Raw genomic sequence first — 19,524 nt, forward strand, 5'->3', positions numbered from 1 at the left:
GCGCCCCCTTCCTGGCAATTTCCCTGCCCCCATGAAAACTTCCTTCGTGGACAGATACTCCAACATAACACCCGACCCACCCTTCCCTCCCACTACCAGAAAAAAAACCCTCCTGAAAACTTCTGTATACTTCCCAATAACCAATACTATATGTTAACATTGGGTAAAGTTCATAACTTCTAGCCCTCCCCCTGTGGACTTCGGGGGATTAAGTCATCCTAAAAGACATATTTATCATATTTTCGACCATGCTGAACAAAATGGCTATCTCAAAATTTTGATCGGGTGACTTTGGTAAAAAAATAAGCGTGGGAAGGGGCCTAGTTGCCCTCCATTTTTTTTTGGTCATTTAAAAAGGGCACTAGAACTTTTAATTTCCGTTCCAATGAGCCCTCCCAAGATATTCTAGGACCACTGGGTTAATACGATCACCCCTGGGGAAAAAAACAACAAAAAAAAAACAAAAAAAAAAAAAAAAAACCCACCTGTCTTATTTCTTCTGGCAAAAAATGCAAAATTCAACATTTTTGTAGATATGATCTTGAAACCTCTACAGTAGAGTTCTCTGATACGCTGAATATGATGGTGTGATTTTCATTAAGGTTCTATAGCTTTTAGAGGGTCTTTCCCCCTTTTTTTGAAAATCAGCCAAATTTTCTCAGGCGCGTAACTTTTAATGGGTGGCACTAAACTGATGAAAGTTATATATTTGAAATCAGCATTGAAATCTGATTCTTTTGATATATCTATTGGTATCAAAAACCCGTTCTCTAGAGTTTCGGTTACCATTGAGCCGGGTTGCTCCTTACTTACAGTTCGTTACCACGAACTGTTTGATATGTCAAGAGGAAAATCGGTACGAAAGATGGACGGCGAGAGGGCCGAAAGGTAGAGGGTGTAGGGGATTAAAGTATCGCATGGATATTTTGAAGGGAGCTCAATTATAATGACGATGATTTTTCTATGCTGGTTAGACTAATCTTTTCTTGAGTTAAGATCGTTGCTGATTGTGTTGTTCAAGGTTCATCGATTTTGTTTTTGTTGAATTTTGTCAGATTTATTTTTGCTAGGATGATGTTTGCTGGGATGGATTTTATGTGGATTGAAATTTCTGAGGTTGAATTTTACCGTGCATAGTAACTGATATGATGAATTCTACAGGATTTGAGTGTTTCGTGGTTAAATGTTTCATTGGTTCATTTTCACAGGTTGAATTTTGCGTCTATTAAGTTTTATGATAAACGAAAAAATAATTAAAATCAGACAATGACTGTCTAATTATATATTTCAAAAGTCGGTGTTTTGTTTCTACTGAAGTTAGAAAATAAAAATTATCAAGCTTTTTGAATACAAATCTGAGGCTAGCGCTGCGACATAGAATAGGTCAAAATTTTTAATCCAAATAGGACCAAAATTTATTTAGTTGACTCTGGCGGGACTCTTAATAAAATGTTATTTCCAATAAAACTTATTAGTCAACATTTCAACTACGATTACAAACAAAAAATATGTTAATTATAAAACGGACAGAAAATAAATATAAAAAATAAGAAATCTTCATGAAAAGTGAAGAATTAATTTAAAACTTTAAAAAGTAGAAATTAAAATAGTAGAATTTAGTTCATATAACACCATAAGTTAAGCATTAAACAAATAACCATGGTCTAATGGCCTTCAAGCTTCCCTGAAGGTTGGAATGCAATATGGACTTACTGGGGTAATATTTTGTACAGCTTTTTGATTAGTAACAGTTAAAAGATAATTTTATTTTAACTTACAAATTTTTTTGTCTGTGTATATTTGCAACAACCATACTGTGTCATCATATCTGATCATACCCTTAAAGCATTTTTATCGGTGCTTTTTTTTCTTTTATATCTATTCTTTTCAAATTTAAAGAAATAGATTGGCTGAGTTTTCAATTTAAGCAATCATCTATTGTGCTTGAGGGGTGGCAACACTACACTATTTGTGGTAATTTCTGATCGTTTTGAATTTAGCTTTAACTGGTAATTGTAATTTAGGCTTGTTTTAAGGTTCATTTCTTAATTTTCAGTAATAGCTGCTTGTTTTAGGTTTGCATCTTTATCAACTAATTTTGATCGTTACCGGTTCTAAATTTATTCTTTATCAATTTTCTTTTTAATATAAATTAAATCACTTAAGATGAGTAACTGGCTACATTTTCAAAAGTGAAATATGTTTCATGTGGTACATAAGGATCGAGATTAACAATGTATAAGTTGTACCAGTTTAATTCAGAGAGCCATTACATTTTCAAACTTAAAATTCTAACGCCTACTTTGACCTATCTCTTTGTTTTTGTTCCTAGTCCTGAATTGTAAAGCAATACGAGGCATGTTGGCAGAGTTCCTCTGAAGTGTCATTAACATTCATGATGCCAAAAATAGTTTGCAGAAGTTCAAAACCATATGTTTTTTTCTCGCCAAAGGAAGTGCGTGTCTCCTTGAATCACCCTTACATTGGGCTCGTTTTTTTAAATTGTTTGAATTATAACGAATTGTGTGTGATAAATTTGCAACATTGATGTTACTTTTTTCAGAAATTTCAATAGATTGGTTTTTTAAGTTTAAAAAAAATAAATGGAAAGATTTTACAGATATACCTTAACTCTAATGCAGTGAACTTGTTACAAAGTTTATATTACAAACATTCTGACAAATAATTTCAAGTCTTCGATTGATTACCTAATTGTTGTATTTGCATTACTCAAAGTTTTGCCAAAAATATCAAACTAAAAAAAGAAAAATGACAAATGATGTTACTCCTTTTCTCAATTTTTTTTTAAAAGCATGTCTATTGAATCTTTTCAACAAATAAATTTCAGAAATATAGAGACATCATAGTGTAAGCTTGAAAAGTTGTGTTCCAAAAAAAAGTAGTTACGTGTTATAGCGATCACACCCAAGAAGTAGAAGTTAGGTTAATCTTATGAAATATACCAAAATATGATGAAAATACAATAACTTAGGGACAAAATTAAGGAAACTACAACAGAGATTTATGGAAAGCAGACCGCCCAGAACGCATTATATTAAATACCCAACCAACTCTATATATTAAATATTAGATTAAAATATACCCGCATAGCAGTTTATCTCACTGAGACTAAGCTAATTATCTCTGAATGCAGACAGAGAAACTGGTTTTACTCAGATCCGAGAACAACAGTGTGGTCTCTATAACACATAAGTACAAAAAAAGGTGGTACGTCATTACGCTCCAGAATCCTTAAGACCCATCCGTCACAGATCAAAACCGACTTGCGATTTATGACTTTGTATTACAAATTTTGTAGTATTGTGTGAAATTTCCCATTTCAGCCATAAAAACAGAAATGTTTATTAAGCTATCTGACATGGAAACCAAACCCCGAATGGTGCTTTTTATCAAGTTAAGTTAGACACATTTTGTATGCCTGTTCATTTTTTTTCAATGTTTGTCATGTTTTTCTTTTGATTTTCGACTAAATTTCCACCAAGCTAAGTTTTTAATAAACATTTAACCCTACTAATCGTATTTGTTGCCATACATAATAAAAACTTGAATGTTTTCAGAGTGCCTATGAAAGTCCATTTGGTGCTAAGGTGTCCACAGAGAATCAAGAATTTCGTCAGGAGGTTCACTATTCGACTTCAGGAGGTGATATTAACCAATTAGCTTTTGAGCCAAATTTTGGTGTTATGAAGAATAATAGACTAGCAAGAACATATATAACTACAGGAAGCACGAATCAACCCAAAGGAGAGATGGCTCTGCCAGCTCTTGGTGGGGAATATTCGTTAGTGGCACCAAATCAAAGTGTCCAGCATTCATCAGAGGTAAACAATCACTATCTCTGGGGTATAAGGATGAAAAGGAATTAATATGACTTGTAAATAGTTTTAAGTATAAGTATTGACAGCTTTATAGATCAAATTTAAGTCAGCTGTGTGACTCCAGAAACAGATGGTCAATACCACAGACGGGAATTAAATTTGGGGGGGAGGGGAATTCGTCAGCAAAAGAGGTGAAATATATGAGAACCATTAAGATTTGCGGGAAAATAATAAAAGTGGTGATATTACAAGGCCGTCCTGCATGCGTGCCTGTTGTGGCATGTACGCGTGCCTGATGTGGCATGTACGCGTGCCTGTTGTGGCATGTTTCATATTACTGAAAAATAAAATGTGAAGGTTTCTTTTTCTGCTAACATATCATGAACTAATCTATTACTTCAAACAAATGCCTTGTTTGTTTGCCGGTTGCACTTTCAACTATGGGATACACTTTGAAACAATGGGATGTAACAGTTCACTCTGTTGAACTATGGGAAAATCTCTATTTCTAGCCATTGAACCATCGAATAATGCATGTTCCTGTATAATTTTTCCCATTTAGTCTGAGGGGGGGGGGGCAACCTTCCCTCCTGAATATAGCTTTAAAATATGGAACTACACCTGAATTCAAGAATGAAACTTTAGCAAACTCCAAAGAGGTTTAGTGGGGTTTATAGTACAATAGATTATTCTTTAAAAATGAATTTTCTTATGAATATACGAAATGCAGTTTTTTTTTTATGAAAATTCATAAAAAGGAATATACGTGGTAGAAGAAATCAGTTGTTTGTAAGCAGTTCCTGGCAACAAACTGTAGGTAGAGAGTAACCCGTTCTAATAGTAACCAAAGCTCTAAAAACGGAATTTTGAAGCAATAAATCTATTGAAAGAAACGGCTTTTCATGGTGTTTTTGAATATGATCAATTCATTTTTGTAAGGCCCTTGTCAAAAGTTACAAGCCAGATATAATTCGCGTACTTTTTGAAAACAAAGGGAAAACACCCCCAAATTATGAGTGACCTTGATCAAACTAGCACCATCAATTTCAACTTATCAGATTACGAAATAAAAGAATATTCAAGCCCCTGTTTACAAAGTTTGATATTTAATTTTTTTGTGAGGGGGCTGGCCAGGTATGTGGGTTTATTTTTTAGTGTTTGTTTTGCAAGAGGCTATCGTTTCGAGAAAAACATACCGAAAGTATGGTAACGAACTGTAAGTAAAGAGTCGTCCTTGCAAATAGAATTTGTAAATAATTTCTAAGACCACACTGCTTTTTCATTTACAAAAAATTAAGCGAGAAACACGGGTTTTAATTTCAACAAACCAGCGAACGAAAAATAAAAATAAAACACCAGCTTAATTTAAAAAAAAAAAAATCAGAATATTTTGGCCCCACGTCCGGGAGCCTTTCTCACCGGAAAAAAAACGAAAAAAAATTAAGTAGGAGAAAAAAACAGTTGCATTTAAAAATAACACAAAAAACACACAAAAAAACCACAACTAAACACACGAAAAGAACAATAAATAAGTAAGAACGACTCATTTTATAAGCAAACTTCCAGCACCGATGTTACTACATAATAATAAAATCAAAGCGAATGTCTATAGTGAAAACAATGGGTCATTCTCCTCTCAACATTCACTGGATAAATGGGGACCTATTAAAAGCGAAGACTATATTTACTTGAACAAAAAAAAAGGTCACAAAACCCCTGGTCCATCACCCCTAACTAAATCTCCCAGGTTAATAAACAAACTCATGAATTATAAATTAAATGGATTTTTTGTTTGCTAGTTCAGCTGCAGTCCGTTGACTTTTTCCAGCTTTGACCTCATTCTGACTTCTGCTCGCAAGGTTATCACTTGTTCCAGGACGATAATGTAAATCACTAATGGTTGACGATTTTACCTGCTCCTTAACTAAACTATTATAAATTGAGTTAATCCTAAAATCCCCTTCATCTCTATTAATATTAATGCCCCCATAGGTAATTTTTTTTATTTCTACAATTTCTCTGAAACTTTGCAAAAGTTTTAGAGACGTATCTACAATTTTTTTTGATCAAATAGAATGTTGTGATGAGGAAAGTCAAATATGTGTTCTGCTACAGCAGATTCTGCTACATTTCCGGTTTTGATTATGTTTTAGAGAGCAATCTATGGCATTTTTGTGTTGCTGTAACCTATTTTCTAACTTCTGCTGTAACCTATTTTCTAAATTCTGCTGTGTTCTTCCTTTATAAAATTTACCCCAACAGCATGGAATTTTGTATACTTCCCTTTGTATGTTTCTTGGAACCTTGTCTTTTCCATTATTTAGCAAAGAGCTTATAGTTTGTCCTGATTTAGTTCGGGGTGATGGACCTGGGGTTTTGTGACCGTTTATGTTTGTTCAAGTAAATATAGTCTTCACTTTTAATAGGTCTTTATCCAGTGAATGTTGAGTGGAGAATGACCCATTGGTTTCACTATAGACATTCGCTTTGATTTTAATCTTTTGTAGTAACATCAGTGCTGGAAGTTTGTTTATAATGTGAGTTGCTCTTATTAATTTTTTTTCTTTTCGTGTGTTTAGTTAAGCAGCCAAGTTTGACGATCAGGAATATGGCTCAGAAACCGCGGTCCAACACACAATAAGTCACAAACCTGAAGTTTGCAGTATTAATTTATTTTCATCCAGAGTATCATGGCCGTCATCCAATTATTTATTATGTCTTACTATTTGTGTAACCAATTGTTCCACTCTGTTGTAAATATCATATTCATAAACTGAAAATCTATAAGTTGAGCAGTGTTGATCTTTGTGGTGGAAATCTCATCATTGTCTAAAATAGTCCGTTTTAAAGCATGGAATTCGGATGTTTATTCATTTAACTCAGACAGGAGGTGGTACTTTTGGAGTCCACCACCGGTACCCATGCAGTTACGCCTCTGGTCCAGAGGTACTATTTAATTTAGTGAAGGGGGTGCTAATTGGATTCAAAATATCTTACGAATAAGAGTTTTCCATCTCAATATTTCGAAATCCTGGTTGAGCATGTTGTACCAACATTGTGTCAGTTCAGAAAATCCTTTTGAGGGGAGCAAACTTCAAAACCTCGGTTGCTTTATGGCCGAAAATTTTGAAGTTAATTACTAATAAGAGTATTTTTGCTTAGATTTGCCTCTTGAAACCCTACTTTAGTACAGTCGTGAAGTGACAACCTATGAGTGTGCTTAAGAGCTAAAATGGTGTTGGTTTTGGTATCCGATTAAATAAAAAAAAAAAACAAGTTTTTTTTTAACTGAAAGTAAGGAACAATGTTAAAACTTAAAACGAACATAAATTAGTCCGTATATGAAAGGGGCTGTTCCCACCACAACGCCTCTATCTTAACGATATATTTGTTTATTGTTTAAAAAAATAGAGTTGTGAGAAAGTCTAACTTTAACGTGAAGAGTGAGGCAGTGAGGAGGAGACAGTCTATTCCATAAACGGGATAATTTCTGTTCGTCTTAAACTTTAATGCTGCTCCTTTCTTTCAGTTAAAAAAAAACTTGTTTTTTTATTTAATTTTTGAACATTTTTGAATTAATACAGGTTTTGATTTTGGCTCACCGTACATGAATAATTAAAAAAAGATTTGAATATTAATTTTTCTTTTATTTGGTTAAATGGCTTTCTCGAAACCTGTTTAATTTTATTTACAAACGTTTTTGTTAGTGATAAATTTACGTAACTTACGAATTAACTTACGTAATGAACTTCTATATGCATATATTTTTAATACGTATATTAGAGGGTTCGCCCTCTAGTCAATACCTTGCTCTTTAAGTTAAAATTTGAATTTTGTTCCAATTCTTTAAAAATGACCCCTTAATCACAAATGCCGTTAATTAGAATAAATAGCTCTTATGAAAGTACTAAATAATCTTTGGCTTAAAGAGCGTGGTATTGACTAGGGGGTGAACCCAATCATATACTGAATGTTTTCTGTCGTTTTAAGTTTTGATGTTGCTCCTTACTTTCAGTTGAAAAACTTGTTTTTTTTTATATATAATTTCTGATCTTTTTTTAAACAATGCTGGGAAATCCGGCGCCCCCTTCATAGTTCAGTCCCTTCACCCATGAAAACTTCCTTCATGGAAATATCCTCCCACATAACCCTCGACCCACTCCTCCCCCCCCCCTCCACTACCAGAAAAAATCCCCCCTGAAAACGTCTGTATACTTCCCAATAACCAATACTATATGTTAACCTTGGGTAAAGTTTATAACTTTCAGCCCCCCCCCCCGGGGACTTCGGGGGATTAAGTCATCCTAAAAGATATATTTATCATATTTTCGACCATGCTGAAGTAAATGGCTGAAAACTTCTGTATGCTTCCCAATAACCAATAAGTAAACATTGGGCAAAGTTCATAACTTGCAGACCTCCCTGGAGACTGTGGGGGATTAAGTCATCCTCAAAGACATAGTCAAAATATTTTTGGACCATGCTGAACAAAATGGCTATCTCAAAATTTTAATCGGGTGACTTTGGGAAAAAAATAGGCGTGGGAGGTGGCCTACTTACCCTCCATTTTTTGTCACTTAAAAAGGGCACTAGAACTTCTAATTTCCATTCGAACGAGACCTCCCGCAATATTCTAGGACCACTGGGTCGTTACGATCACTTCTGGAAAAAAAAACAAACAAACAATGAAAAAAAACAACAAAAAATAAACACGCATCCCTGATCTTTCTTCTGGCATAAAATACAAAATTCCAAATTTTTGCAGATAGGAGCTCGAAAACTCTTCAGAAGGGTTCCCTGATACGCTGAATCTGATGGTGTGATTTTCATTAAGGTTCTGTGACTTTTAGGGGGTGTTTCTCCCTTTTTTTTGAAAATAAGGCAAATTTTCTAAGACTAAACTTGATGAAACTTATATATTTGAAATCAGCATAAAAATATGATTCTTTTGATGTATCTGTTGATTGACTCCTAATTAAAGTAAAATCTAATTGAGTCTCATAATTGACTCAATCTTCGTACAGTTGGTATGGAAAAGGATTATAGAAGAATAAAAAATAGATATAGCTAAAAAAATTTGATAGAAAGGATAAAAATGTTAATCATTTAGGTTTATTAGTTCGCTAACTATATATATATATATATATATATATATATATATATATATATATATATATATATATATATATATATATATATATATATATATATATATATATATATATATATATATATATATATATATATATATATATATATATATATATATATATATATATATATATATATATATATATATATATATATATATATATATATATATATATATTTTTTTTTTTTTTTTTTTTTTTTTTTTTTTTTTTTTTTTTTTTTTTTTTTTTTTTTTTTTTTTTTTTTTTTTTTTTTTTTTTTTTTTTTTTATATATATATATATATATATATATATATATATATATATATATATATATATATATATATATATATATATATATATATATATATATATATATATATATATATATATATATATATATATATATATATATATATATATATATATATATATATATATATATATATATATATATATATATATATATATATATATATATATATATATATATATATATATATATATATATATATATATATATATATATATATATATATATATATATATATATATATATATATATATATATATATATATATATATATATATATATATATATATATATATATATATATATATATATATATATATATATATATATATATATATATATATATATATATATATATTTTGCTATATCAATATCTTTTTTAAGACTCGAAGACAGCAGCAACGGACTGTCGTCAAGACTTATCAATATGAACAGCAATATATGACATCTGGTAGCGCTGAGAAATCGGAATCTTGCTTTGAAGGACCCCGTTCAAGTAAGTTGAGGCTTTCATCTTTTAATATGTGGCATCTATCAGTTAATGTTCTTTCTTTTTTTTGTTTTTTTTTGTTTATTGTTTTTCAGTTTATTTTCACACATACAATAGCAAGAACGTACCCATACAAGTTAACAAGCAGGATTTGAAACTTCTTAAACTTGTTGTTTTTTTAGTGAAGATACAGTCTTAACTTAAAAAAAAGTAAAGGGAAACGCAAATGCTGCAAAGTTTCGGAAAAAAACTCATCTAGTTAAAAATTAATTCTTTTTTGAAACTTGTGCTCTAAAATGGAGATATTTGGACCTAAAAACCATTTTTTATTATTTTCACAGGCCCCCCTCACTACAAAATTTATGTAAAGCTCTCGTCCCTTGAAGTTTTAAATTAAATTTTCTCATGAGAGTATATTGCATCTTGTCGTGTAGAGAGGGTCTGCACAGAGCACGTTACTGATTTTATGTGATTTGTCGGTTTTGAAAATGGAGATTTGAAGCCTAAAAAGAAACAATGTTGTTCTAAAGAATAAAAAGTGCTGTGTATTTTCTCTTTCTTTTTTTATATTTTATTATTATGACTAAAAGACGTATTTTATCTATGTGTTAGCGGAAAAGGCTACTCCATCAGAGCGATTTTCAATTAGGTGCAAAAGAGCGAATGCTATTTTTTCTTAGCAACTAAATCGTTAACTTAACTGTAAGTAGATGCCCTTGCTTAGAACCACACAAATTTTATTTTTCGTCTAATTAGAAAGTCCCTGTAGAAATTATTCAGTGATACAGTTACTTACTTACTTAAACTTATCCTCCGACAGCTGGTAACCTATAGGGCAGCAATAGTGCACCTCAACGTCGAACGATCCTGAGCTAGGGACCACAGCTCACTGAGGGATGATCGACTCTTTTCTCAACTTCAAGGAAATGACCAATGGTGATTTGTTGTATACCGCTCTTCCGGATGAGGAGTCCAGCACCAACCGTCATAGGGAAGTCATTCTTGCCTCATTCAAGTCATGTGCCCCCAGTATTGCCACCTTCTAAGTCGAAATTTGTCAGTTATTTGAGGATACTTTGTGAGAAACCTAATCCTGGTGTTGAGCACTCTACCAGCCTAACAAATCGCAAGTATTCTTCGCAAGCAATTATTCTCAAATCCAAGTAACGTTTTCTCTACAGCTCTAGACACGCTCCATTATTTGCATCAATTTGTCAATATGGAGATTAAGTTGCTACTGAAGATACGCAATTTCAGCTTAACCGAATACTTGTTAGATCTCAAAATGCTATTTAACTGAAAGAATGCTGCACCTTCATAGGCAATTCGAAGCAGGAACCCTCTGTCGCACCTGCCATTTGGAGTTGGTGTACTACCTAAATACTTGAATTTTCTTCCCTCATTGATTTCCAATTCTCCACGCTTACGACATCCAGCTATCGAAGTGATGACACCGTTTGACATTGCCTTGCTCATGTTAACGTTAATCTTCAGGCCTGTTTGGGAGGTTTTTGAAGTGAGCTCCTTAATGTTCCGTTGCGTATCTTCTGTGAAATGAGTAGCAAGAACTATGTCGTCGGCATCAGTCATAAAGTTGTCTTTGAGGTTTCAACTGTACCCCGCCACAGAAGTTGCCAGATTTCAGAATGAACTTGACGATTTTGGCCAATAAGATTGGGGAGAAGAGGCATCCTTGCCTCACACCAGATTCAACAGCCAACCATTCGTCTGTCCCTTTTCGGCCTGTACTGCGCACAAATGCCCTTTGTGCAGGTTTTTGATCATCTTTATAATTTTACCGGGATTCCGTAAAACCAAAGAATTTTCCACATTATTCCACAATGGACCGAATCAAAAGCTTTCAGAAAGTCTATAAAAACCAAGATGATCTGTACCTGCCATTTATTCGATTCTTCAAGCAGTGCCCGAAGGATGAAGATAAGGTCGCAACACAACTGACTTGGCTGAAAACCTTGTTCATCTCTTAGCACAGAATCTACTTGTCTTTGAGTTCTATTTTATAATTTTTGGCAGAGATCCTTACTTCCAATGGTCTAAAATGTTATTCCTCTCCAGCTATCACAAACTGATTTCTTTCCTTTTTTGAAAAGTTTGACAATCATGCCTTTTTTCTATTCTGATAGAATAGGTTCAGTAGCCCATATATTCGTAAGTAGTTTAAAACGTGGTTTCTTGATAGCCTTTCTGCCATATTTAAGTACTTCAGGTAAGATTCCGTCGTGGGCAGTTACTTTACCATTTCTTGGGGACTTAAGAGCAGTGTCAACTTCATCATAGAGGATTGGACCTGAATATATATTAAGATTAAAGAGTGGTGTATTTGGGATTTCAAGGATTTCCTTCTTCTTCTTCTTTTTTTTATTGTTATCATTCTTTAGTCTTATTTAAAAATTGAAAAAATATTCCCAAGGATTTGTCAAATTTAATTATGTATATTTTCCTGGGTTTTTCTAGTTTCATCTCTACTCATTAATTCTTTTAACCTGCTTCCGTAACAAAAGACAAGTATCCATTTGTGTTGTTAGTTCTGATTCTGTCCTCGTGATGTAAACATTTATTATTGAAACTGCATTATACGTAATTTAATATTTTATAACACATTTCAACTTTACGAAAGCTGGAGATGCTAGAAAGCCTCCACCGGTAGAACCTAATATCGTTGGCCAACACTGCCATAAGAATGCCAAAGAAGACAAGCACTGCATAGGACTGTAAAAGAAGATATTAAGGAAATAAACGACAAAATGAGAAACTTTACAGATTAACTTTTCCTTAGAACTTCGGCTTGTACAAAAGGGGAAGGAGCGCTGCTTTTGCTTAAAAAAAGGATGGAAAAGAGGACAAATACTAAGTCATCTCGGTTTTTTTTTTAATTTTCCTCTTGTGTGTCATTATCTTTTTCCATTTTACTCAGTCTAGTTTGAAAAATGGAAACTATTTCTGTTCACATTTCATCTCCTTTTTTTAATATTTTGCTATTTATTAGAAGAATAGAGCAATTGTCTTTGAATTCAAAACCTTTCTGTTTTTAAAAGAAATAAACGGGGGAAACCTTTTCTATTAATTATAAGCCTAGATAATGAAAAATAAGTTTTAAGGTTTGCGAAGATTCTTTGGGCTCTTATCAAATGATGGATGTAATATATGGCTATTTTTATAGGTGGCAACACTATTGAGTTCAATAAACAGCCTATACCAGTAAGACGAATGAAGCATCTGAGCCCTAATGAACTGGATTCTGAGATAGATGTACGCGCGACTCTGTCCGATGATGAATCTTCAACAATAAAGAAGTCATCAAAAACGCTACAAGGACAAACGAGACAACTTGATAGCCCTATAGAAGGTCAACTGTGCAATATTGAATCACATCCAGATTTTCCTAAGTATTCTCGCACCAAAATGGCTCAAGATGTTGAACCGCTTTGTACTATACCGTCCCACCCACGCCCTATGTGCAACGTGGAGTTTCATTCAGGTTTTCCAATATTTAAAATTAGCTGTCCAAGTGCAGAAGAACCTTATTGTAATATTGAAGGTCCTGGACACCCAAAAATAATGTGTAATATTAGGTCTCATCCTGAATATCCTCGATTCAGAGCAGGAACTGAAAATGAAAGGCGAAGCGTGTGCACCGTTCCAAACCACCCTATAACCCTTTGTAATCTACCTGACCACCCCTTCTTTCCAAAGTATACTCGTCCAGGATCTGAACACGAAGATCCATTTTGTAATATTGAAGACCATCCAACTATCAAATGTAATATCCCAGGACATCCTTCTTATCCAGATTTTATGCCATTAGGAGAATCACAAACAGAACCTATTTGTAATATAACAGGCCATCCAACAGGAAGATGTAATGTAAAATTCCATCCGGATTACCCAAAACTTGTTGGAGATAACGGATTTAGTACTGCACCTTTCTGTTTTATACCAAGTCATCCCGAGCTTCTATGTAATATTCAGGGACATCCGGAATACCCTGGTTACATGACTGAAACCGATGCTCTAAAAGATCCTTATTGCAATGTTCCAGGTCATCCTGAAACTGGGAATTGTAACATCCCAACTCATGAAAACTACCCAAATTACGCTCAACCGGCGGAACTACTTCCAGGGGCTATGCCATTTTGTAATATCCGCTGTCACCCGAAGAAGCTACAATTTAACTGTAATATTTCAGGACATCCAGATTACCCGATTTATGTCCCGGATGATATTAAAAGTCCTCCAGTTTGTGACATACCGAATCATCCGGAACTACTTTGTAACGTCCCTAAACACCCAGATTTTCCGAAATTCAGTCCTGGTCTTCCAAATGATGGATATTTTGTGTGCAATATCCCTCTGCATCCAATTATGGAATGCAACATACCATATCATCCTGAATATCCAGTGCATTTGGGAACGCTTAGTACAATAGCTCCACCCAAGTGCACACTGCCAGGTCATCCTTCTCTTCTCTGCAATATTCCCAAACACCCAGACTACCCTAATCATATCGAGGATGAAATAAGTGCAAGAGGTCCACCAATATGCAATATTCCTGGTCACCCAGAGCTTCTTTGTAATGTGCCACACCATCCAGATTACCCCAGACTGTCAGCTAGAACTCCACAAGAACCATTTTGTAATGTTCCCTCACATCCTCTGACAACGAAACCTAGACTATTCAAACCTGGTGGTGGCTCTCCTCTTCCATTACGAAGGACTGGTTCACCAGAGCCTCTTTCTCAAGATCCGCCAAAGAAGTTAGATGATCTTCTTGCATCATTAAACCCTTCACCAATGGTAAGCTCTGTTCTCTTCTCTCTTGCTCTCCTTTCTATCTCTTTCTATTTCTCTGTTTTCCTGTCTCTTGAAGTAGGACTTATTTGGAAAGATGGTTTTCCGAAAAGACTCATAGTAAGTAGCCTCTCTCAGATCTCGAGGGGTGATCTTACAAGTTGGATAAAATACTGTTAAAATTTGTGTATCTAACAAAAAGATTACCGGATAACCCCTTTCCAAAATAAGGAAAATTGTTTGAATATTCTTGGAACAATCCCGTAGTGGATCAAAAAATCTTTCTTTCTATTTTGAGGGAAAATATTTAGCATTTAGTTTCATTTTTAATATCCTCTTATGACATAGACATTTCAAGATTTTTATTAAGTGTTTTACGACAATTACGACAATTATCCGCTCTATATTATTTAATAGGAGGACAGTTTTTATATATGGTACGGTGCATAAATACATCCAATCCAAAAAAAAAATTGAAAGCCCTTCTACAGAATCGTCGATCGAAAAGATTGAAGTTTAATTTGAAAATTTGACTAGCATTTTCTGTTCTTTCGCTTATCTTTTTTATATCAAGTTGGTAGGAATAATGGAAACGGCAAATTGACAAATGAATGTTTTTCTTAATGATTTGCAATGGAAAAGAGAAAAAAAAAGAGTGGATTCTTAAAAATTAACAGATGTAAAATTTACCATATAAAAAAGTAAATACACTACTAAATGTTTATCTTCCTATTAGTGTTATATATAGAAGAAACTCTAGCTCATCTAGCCGGTGTCGGAAGAAATAATTCCAACTGCTAATCACTATGTACCAGGATTGGAATAATATGGATGTTTGAAAATACGTATTTTCGTTCTGTTAATTTCAAGAACCTTAGACAAAATTTCTCTGAAAACAATGTAGCCTACACTACTAGTCTTTTAGTCGATTGGGTAAAGGGCTGGATATATCTGGTTAGTCTGGGATGAAATTAAAAATTTAATTGTAATCTTTGATACTTCTTCGGATATGACCAAAAAAGAACTTTTGCTCCTACAGTCAGCAGGAGTAGAACTTTGACAAAAGAAAAGAAATCAGTTTGATAAAATAAGCATATACTCGTACTGATCGGATAAGAATTACCTCAAATTTGCAACTTTTTAGCGCTATCACAAATCGGAGATCTGAAAAGCAGTTGATTTGAGGCAACTTTTCCTCCTTGTGGGTAAAGTTAGAATACTCATCTTAAATCTGCGGGAATGCACTAAATCAAATTGTAAAAAGTATCTAGAGTACCTATACCCTTATTAATTTCAGTTTATTTTTAAGCCTTACACTACATCAACACCTGTCCCGAGTCCGACGTTACAGCCAGAACGTATCTCTGAGCCTGCTGCAGTGAAACCAGTTGAAGTGCCACAGAAGAAAAAGGAAACCAAGCCATGCTCCGGGGCTCCTGTGTATTATCCTCAGGGTGATATTTTCACAGGAAAAGAGAAACCTGTTTCGGTAGGTCAAGCTATGGGGATTGCAAATAAATCGTAGGAAACCAAATGGGGAGAGGACTAATGTGACTCGATTTCACCTTCTCTGGCATCAATTTTTTTATTTTTTATTCTTGAATTCAATTTTGAAAACAATGATTTTAGTCCAAATTTCTGGCTGTCACTAAACACCAAATCTTGTGCCGAAAGACGCTAATGACGAAAAGAAAATTTCGCCTCTGTTTATATTTACTACCTCTATTGGTCGATGTTTTTTTTTCAAACGAATATATTGTACTATATTCAAGTGCAACATGTGTAGCGAGCTGGCAATCCCAAGTTTTTTATTCACCAATTGCTTTCAATATATGTGATCCGAAAGTTGTAATATTTAACGCAAAATCGAATAAATACGCCGCTTCATTCTTTACGTGGTGTAATAAAATACAAAACGAAAAACCATTGTGCATTGCTTTTGTGTTACAGCATATTTTCTTGAAGCTCTACAAAAAAGTCACCTTTCCCGACATATTGGGATCATTTGTTCAATTTGGTCACCAATTAAAAAAAAAACTTTTTGAAGTTAAGGGCTTGATGGTTGTGTTAGGGCATTCTCGGATGTCTGGAATTTGATTATGTAATTTAAAAGAGGACTGAATCCCTGTTTGTTTTGGAGGGGGAGTGTTTGCCTCTTTTTTTCTGAAACTATGCAACTTTGTTAATGTTTATAACTTTTGATAGATACCTCTCAAGTTCGTAAACTTTAAAAATTTGGAATCAGCATAAAATGGAAATTCGTTTCATGTAGACACTGTTTTCAAAATTGTATTTTTTAGTTTAGATTAACATCGGCAACGGTTACTCCTTACGTAAAGTTTGACACCATGGGGTGTTTGATTGCACAATCAAAATCAACATTTCCAAGGATTCTAAACAGGAAGTTTCAAGTTCTTATAAGTAAAAAAGGGTCGTCCTAATTGAAATTTAAAGTTCTGTTGCTCCTTTTAGGAACAAAAAAGATCGTACCTCGACAAAGTTCTAAATCCTGCTATTTTTTGCCACTAACAACAATTTCGACCTGTAAAGTGTGCATGAGTGCTGTATAAGAAATTTCAGAGGTAGGGGGCAAGTACTACCAGGAGCTCTAATCTTACAAAGATTTAAATTGGTATATTTTTCATTTTCCCACTGTTTTACAGGTTTTAAAATATCTACATGTTTTCCAGGAGCCCATTTCCCCCTTTCCGCCGGCGTCAATGAAACTGCGTTTACGCCTGTAAATTGGCCGCTTATAACAGCATTTACTTACTTGTGCTTGTGGTGGGAATCAGGGGTTTCCACCTTTCCTGGCATCAAGGATCCTTGAGGCATGTTAGGACCATTTAGTGCGGTCTGCTGCCAGGTGCTCTACAAGTGGGAGACATTGAAGGGTCCATCTGTGTCCAAAGTTTCTGAACCCCCCAATAGGTTCAAGATCTGGTTTTGCCAGGTTCCACCAGTTTTTCTGCGGTCCTTCTTGGCGTCTCTTTCATGAGCTGGGGGGCTCAGCTAGAAGGATTCAGTGAGGTAGGTACTCTTGAAGCTTCCGTAAGACATAGCCCAACATTTTCAGTCGGTATTCTTTGATCGTGAGGGCAGCGTTTCTCTTGATGCCGCGCGTTCATCATATATCCACGTTTGATACCTGGTCACGCAGGTATATCCTGAGAAATACTTCGGAAACAGGTATGTTCGAAGATCTTCAGTGCATTTTCATCCAACTGCTTCACCGACCAAGCTTCCTATCCATAAAGAGGGATGGTTCGAACCGAAGCCAGGTAAATTCGAATTTTAGTACCTGCAATAATTTCACGTCGGTTCCGCAATTGCTTTCTGAGGGAGGCAAAGACCTTCTGTGCTTTCTGCAATCGCTGTTGGATCATCTGTAACTATCTTACCACAACAGCAACTTGGTGGTGTAAACTTGAATCCAGAATTTTTGGATAATTTTGTGAGAAAACATTTATTTCTACCTATGTATATCATTTTCTACTCATATCTATCCTTAAGTACCATCTTAAGTGTATTTCCTTATGATTGGACCTGGCTTACCTGGACTTTGAAGCTGTTGATATTTTATTTTCTATTGCCATGGGTATTGGCTTTTGTGCTCAAATCTAATTTAAACAAATAAAAAAAAACAGCTGTTTCTGTTTGTAAGCACAGTTAAAAGGCTATAGTCAAAGTGACTCTCTTTCTTCCAAATTAGCAGTTACCACTAGTGCAAAGTTGCCAGACGCTAAATTTCATTCCCATAGATCACTTTGTCTCAGCCGTTTTTCGCACATTTTTGGTGATATTCGCGCATTTTCTCTTCTTGGGAGGAAAACGAGCAAAAGAGGGGAGGACACCTGTTGCAACGGCCGTAGAGGGACCTGCCGAGTCCTTTGACTCTTAAATTGCGGGGAATAGGTAGCGGGGCTCTACGCTTCCCTCGTTTTCCTCGACATAAATGATCCGATGCTACGGCGCGAACGAGCGATTTGAAATTAAAATTGTATATTACCCTGTTTTGTGTATATAAAGAAGAAGAGGGGCAGTTGCCTGTCGCAAGAGCCGGTGTACCTTCCAAGAGCTGTCTCCTTTAAATTGCGGAGAATAGGTGAGCAGGAACTGACTTTTCCCTTTTATTTATTTACCAACATTTCTCTGCTGAAACAATTAGCATGAGATAAGAAGCGACTGGTGTGTTACATTAAGAAGCGAAAGGTACTACAACTTAGAGAGAAAACGTGATATAACAAACGTAATTATACATATGAATATCCACTAAGGATCCTGATTGTACATATTCAAAAATTTTAAATTTGAATTTTTAAAAACTTTACACATCTAGTCGGCCATCTGTCCTGAATATAGAATATGGTGAGGAGAGTGATAAAAACACCTGGGACTCCTAATTTCTGTCCTGTGTGCAACAAAAAAGTGACCACGAATTCTATGCAATGCTGCGAGCGTGAAAAAATACGTTCACGCAGCATGTAGTGACATGACAATAAAAGACAGACAGACTGATATAAAAAAAGGACTCAAGTGGTTTTGTCAGCCGTGCCGTGTCAAGCCCAAAAGCTTAACTCCAAGAGACGAAGGCGAGCGAATCAAACCCGCTGGATTTTCCAAGGTAAACTATAAGCATACCTCAAATCCTAATCCTGATGAAAAAAACTTGTTAACTCATGGCACATATTCCGAGAAAGACAACTCCGTAGGTGCCACCTACTTAAATTTATTTTTCGTCGGAGTGCCATCTAGAGCATTATTGATGCACTTGACTTGCGAATCCACTCCTACAGATGCCGTTCGACAATCAACATTAGAATCAACACGACTCTCCCTGATATTCCCGCGACCCGGTCTTCCAAGATCCCAACAGTCACTACCGATTCGTCCACAAATTCTTCTTGGCTGAAAAAAGTACTAGAGCCTTCCACTAGTATAG

General features: G+C 34.7%; 1 protein-coding gene across 1 annotated transcript in view; it reads left to right on the plus strand.

The window, feature by feature from the left end:
- Positions 1–19,524, plus strand: part of LOC148955306 (uncharacterized) — a 162,474-nt gene that overhangs the window by 130,492 nt on the left and 12,458 nt on the right. Inside the window, exons 5-8 of the mRNA XM_089101403.1 lie at positions 3,579–3,842; positions 9,668–9,779; positions 12,955–14,588; positions 15,892–16,071. Of these exons, the coding sequence (XP_088957529.1) occupies positions 3,579–3,842; positions 9,668–9,779; positions 12,955–14,588; positions 15,892–16,071 (2,190 nt within the window). The remainder of the gene's footprint in view (positions 1–3,578; positions 3,843–9,667; positions 9,780–12,954; positions 14,589–15,891; positions 16,072–19,524) is intronic.

Source organism: Artemia sp. Qi Xiang Cuo, chromosome 2 (assembly GCF_049724085.1).
Source record: "Artemia sp. Qi Xiang Cuo chromosome 2, ASM4972408v1, whole genome shotgun sequence".
In the NCBI taxonomy this organism is placed as follows: domain Eukaryota; kingdom Metazoa; phylum Arthropoda; class Branchiopoda; order Anostraca; family Artemiidae; genus Artemia; species Artemia sp. Qi Xiang Cuo.